Below are 4,638 nucleotides of genomic sequence, written 5' to 3' on the forward strand. Positions count from 1 at the left end.
AACAGAATCCAATTCTGATGCAAAAATTCAAATTCAAAAATGAAACAGAAAAGATACAAAATCAAAAAATCAATATCACTAAGGTTGCATGCCGGTCATCTATTTTCTACTCTGAAATGAAACCAAACAATTCAGCAAAGTTACTAACAAAACGCATTATCTGACAAGAGAGTATCGCTCAAGTGGTAAGTATCCTTCATCTCCCACCTTGAAGTCGTAGGTTCGAGTCAGCAAAGGAGTAAAGTGGGGGAGCTCCTGGGGAGGGGTAAAAAAAAACGGATTATCTAGAAAGGAAAGAAACCCACAAATGAAACTAAGGATGAGAGAAAAATGGGTTTTCGTACCAAACACGACCAATATATTTCTCCATCTCATCAAGATTGCAACACGACCCACCAACTTCTACCGTGTAAGAAAATGATTTAAAAATTTGGGGAAAAAAGAAGATTGACCAGTCAGAACCTACACTTGACAAATAAATGAAACCAACTCGAAAAAATGGAATACTATGCTAGATGAAATTAAAAATATGGAAACACAATTGTTGTAGGTTGAACAAAATTTATGAAACAAAGAAGTGTATATTTACCATATTGCTTTCATTCCAATTAAGAACATTTTACAAACACTCATACTTCACACTGACTGAACCATAATCACAAACCTATGTAAAATACACTCGTACGTAGATCACAACAATTAATGATCAATCTACTTAGTCCATCACACAGATGAAAAGCCACTCATCCATCAGAAAGCCAAAAAATCGCAAGATTCAGACAAACTGAAGGAACTCAAAGATACCTCAGGCAGCAACGTCCTCTTCTTCCTCTTCGTATTCCTCATCATCAGCGGTTGCATCCTGGTATTGCTGGTACTCGGCCACGAGGTCATTCATGTTACTCTCAGCCTCGGTAAATTCCATTTCGTCCATTCCTTCACCGGTGTACCAATGCAAGAAAGCCTTGCGCCTAAACATTGCTGTGAACTGCTCGCTCACTCGCCTGAACATCTCCTGAATAGCCGTTGAATTTCCGATAAAGGTTGAAGCCATCTTCAGACCCTTGGGTGGGATGTCGCATACACTGGATTTGACATTGTTGGGAATCCACTCGACAAAGTATGATGAATTCTTGTTTTGGACGTTAATCATCTGCTCATCAACCTCCTTAGTACTCATCTTACCACGAAACATGGCAGAGGCAGTTAGATAGCGACCATGACGAGGGTCGGCAGCACACATCATGTTCTTGGCATCCCACATTTGCTGCGTTAGTTCGGGGACTGTGAGGGCGCGATACTGCTGGGAGCCTCTAGAGGTCAGTGGAGCAAACCCAACCATAAAGAAGTGGAGACGCGGGAATGGAATAAGGTTAACAGCAAGTTTCCGTAGGTCAGAATTTAACTGTCCAGGGAACCGAAGGCAGCATGTGACACCGCTCATGGTGGCAGAAATAAGATGGTTAAGATCACCAACTGCGACGCAGTAGAATAAAGTTAATTCATCAAATTGAATCATTTGTTCAGCAAAACTGGTGCAAGAAAGAAATAAGCATCAAAGAAAACCAATTTTGTACAATAAGAACACCTATTTTTAGCATCAACGATTGTAGGCTAGTGGACAATGAAGTGAGAAAGGCCCGACGCGCGAGATCAGGGTTCAAATTTTAATAGAGAAAAAAAAACGCTGGGTGTTCTTCTCATCCAAAAAGCCTTAGTGGGCAGAGTTACAAGTTACATGTGCTAGTGGGATGTATCAAGCACCCAGTCCACCCAGCCCCAGCCCCCCTCCCAAAAAAAAAAAAAGTAATTCTATTACTGTGCTTGTTCCCAGGTGCCTTTCAATGCCAAAGTTTCCTTTGGGAGAGGGCACTAAATTCTCAAGTTCACCACAAAATTAGTGATTCACAAGTAAATACATAAGGAGTTAACCTGCAGCTATAATTTATTTAATCACGTATACCCACCTTACAGAAAAAGGAGAAGTGCGCCAAGTGAAGTTCACATGTTAGAAATAAGTGGTGGAAAATTTTATCTGATATGTCTAATTTATATCTGGTTCTCAATTCTACACAAAAAATAGCAACCAACACAAGTCATCAGACTTACAGGTGGGAGTTGAAAGCTTCAATGTACGGAAACAAATATCATAAAGTGCCTCATTGTCCAAAACCATGCATTCGTCTGCATTTTCTACGAGCTGATGAACGGAAAGGGTTGCATTGTATGGCTCAACAACTGTATCAGATACTTTAGGAGAAGGAAAGACTGAGAATGTCAACATCATTCGGTCTGGATACTCCTCTCTGATCTTGGAAATGAGAAGGGTGCCCATACCAGATCCAGTTCCTCCACCCAAAGAATGACATACTTGGAATCCTGCACGTCAAAGTAGATATACAATCAGCAGAGAATGGATGCATTGTATAATCAACGGGTTCAACTAAACCAGTATCTCTTACATAAAGCATAGATATATATGTGTGAAAAATCACTAAAACACAAATAAATATTAAAATCTGAACCCATAATTGTAAAATTTTGGGTTTAGCAGTGAGAAACATAAAAATTTGAATATGCGCCTCTAACCATTAGCACATCATGATAGGGAAATTATATAAAGAAATGAACTTATAAACACCAAAAGAAGGCAAATGAGTAACCTCAAAATCAACAATAAGAATACTAGATCAAACAGAATCATATCAACCCCATATTTCAATCCCAACTTCCTCCAAACTCAAGTCAAAATCTTTATATTTCCAAAATTCAACACGTCAAAAATGTAACAAATTTCAGATAACATATCAATGGTATCAATGAAAATTCTAACATATTTATCGATCAATCAGCATAGCCAAAAAAGATTTGATACATCCAACCAAAACCCAAAAATTAAATTGCACAAATTATTAAATTTAACGGTTAATCCCAAATTTATTGAGGTCGGGTATATGCATCCTCGGTATTCATTTCAATCTATCTGGGGCTCGTTTTTGTTGAAAGGTGTGACAATCTTATCTACAAGTTTAAGTCGTTATCAAAAATCACACTTATATTTACTTAATTATATCTTCAACAGTTTCATCAACCCTTCGCCTCTATCCAACCTATCAACACAAAAAGCAAAAAAAAACAAAAGGAAATTTAAAACAACAACCTTGCAAACAATCACAATTCTCAGCCTCTTTCCGTACAACATCAAGAACAGCATCAATCAATTCAGCTCCTTCGGTATAATGTCCTTTAGCCCAATTATTACCAGCACCCGATTGACCAAACACGAAGTTATCGGGCCGAAAGATCTGACCAAACGGGCCGGACCGTACAGAATCCATGGTACCAGGTTCAAGGTCCATAAGAACAGCACGTGGAACATAACGGCCACCACTTGCTTCGTTATAATAAACGTTGATTCGTTCTAGCTGAAGATCGGAGTCGCCGTTGTATCTTCCTGTTTGGTCAATCCCATGTTCGTCACATATTACTTCCCAGAATTTGGCACCGATTTGGTTGCCACATTGACCACCTTGTATATGGAGGATTTCTCTCATTTCTTTTGTATTGGGATTTGAGGAATTTTTCTGGGATTTTGCGATGTTTTGTTTGTTAATGAAGAATATTTTTTGTTGTTATTTTAGAGGATTTGAATAAAGAGTGGACGGAGAAGATGAAATTGGGGTATGGTGGAGGGAGCAAATAATGTGGGTGGAAATGGAATTATTTATAATTTATACTTGTCCGAACTCGAAAGTGAGTTTAATGTGAAAAGGGCCAAATATTACGAGTACTTTCGAAAATTGTTTAAATATAATTTTTGTTATACTATGAGTCTAAATATACTTATGTCGCTATACTTTGGGTTCAAATATACTCCTTAATTAAACAGAGTGACACGTATCATCGTTCAGTTTTTTCAAAAACAAATCAATTTTTTCAATTTTTTAAAAGCAATTTTTTTGTAAAAACTAAAAAAAAAAAAAAAATTAGTTTTTAGTAAAAATAATTTCAATTTTTACAAAAAATTGCTTTAGAAAATTTCTTTTCGGATATTGATAATGGGTATGGTTATGGGTATGAATTTTTTTAATTAATTAGGAGCTATTTAGAATTGGCCAATAGGACAATGACATGTGTCACTCCGTTTAAATAAGGGGTATATTTGAACCTAAAGTATTGGGGGAAACACTACCCCCACATGGCAGCAAGTGAAAAATGGATCAAAAACCTAAATGATGACTCTTTGGCTAGGTGGATAGATGGCATAATTAGGGGATGTTGGCAAATTATCCTTATCAAGTGGGGCCCACAACCACTATGATAATAGTAGCTTCAACATGACTTACAATTCTTATGAACCCCTACAATATGCAATGGATGGATATCTCTACAATGTAATGGATGTAGCTTCAACAAAAATTCTTATGAACCCCTACAATGTGCAACGTGACTTACAGTTCTAAGGGAGCCCGGTATAACCTTTCTCAAGAATATCATACGGATTTTTCCCTACTTCGATCCGCCGTTACGTATTTTTCACAAAAGACGTGGGTTTGAGAGATTGTTAAGAGAATCGGCTCAGGTATGTTAAGACTATCCATTCTTTCCTTTGGCATGATCCATATGATACAATAAAAT

The 4,638-nt window shown here is 37.4% G+C and overlaps 1 protein-coding gene across 1 annotated transcript; it reads right to left on the minus strand.

Moving 5' to 3' along the window:
• Positions 1 to 561: 561 nt before the first annotated feature.
• LOC107813801 (tubulin beta-5 chain) lies at positions 562 to 3,747 on the minus strand. The gene is made up of 3 exons (XM_016639106.2): positions 3,161 to 3,747; positions 2,110 to 2,379; positions 562 to 1,476 (listed from the first exon to the last, which is right to left on the minus strand). Exons 1-3 carry the CDS (start codon positions 3,552 to 3,554, stop codon positions 806 to 808), a joined length of 1,335 nt encoding a protein of 444 aa, XP_016494592.1. The 5' UTR covers positions 3,555 to 3,747; the 3' UTR covers positions 562 to 805.
• Positions 3,748 to 4,638: the final 891 nt, after the last annotated feature.

Source organism: Nicotiana tabacum, chromosome 17 (genome assembly GCF_000715075.1).
Source record: "Nicotiana tabacum cultivar K326 chromosome 17, ASM71507v2, whole genome shotgun sequence".
Taxonomy (NCBI): domain Eukaryota; kingdom Viridiplantae; phylum Streptophyta; class Magnoliopsida; order Solanales; family Solanaceae; genus Nicotiana; species Nicotiana tabacum.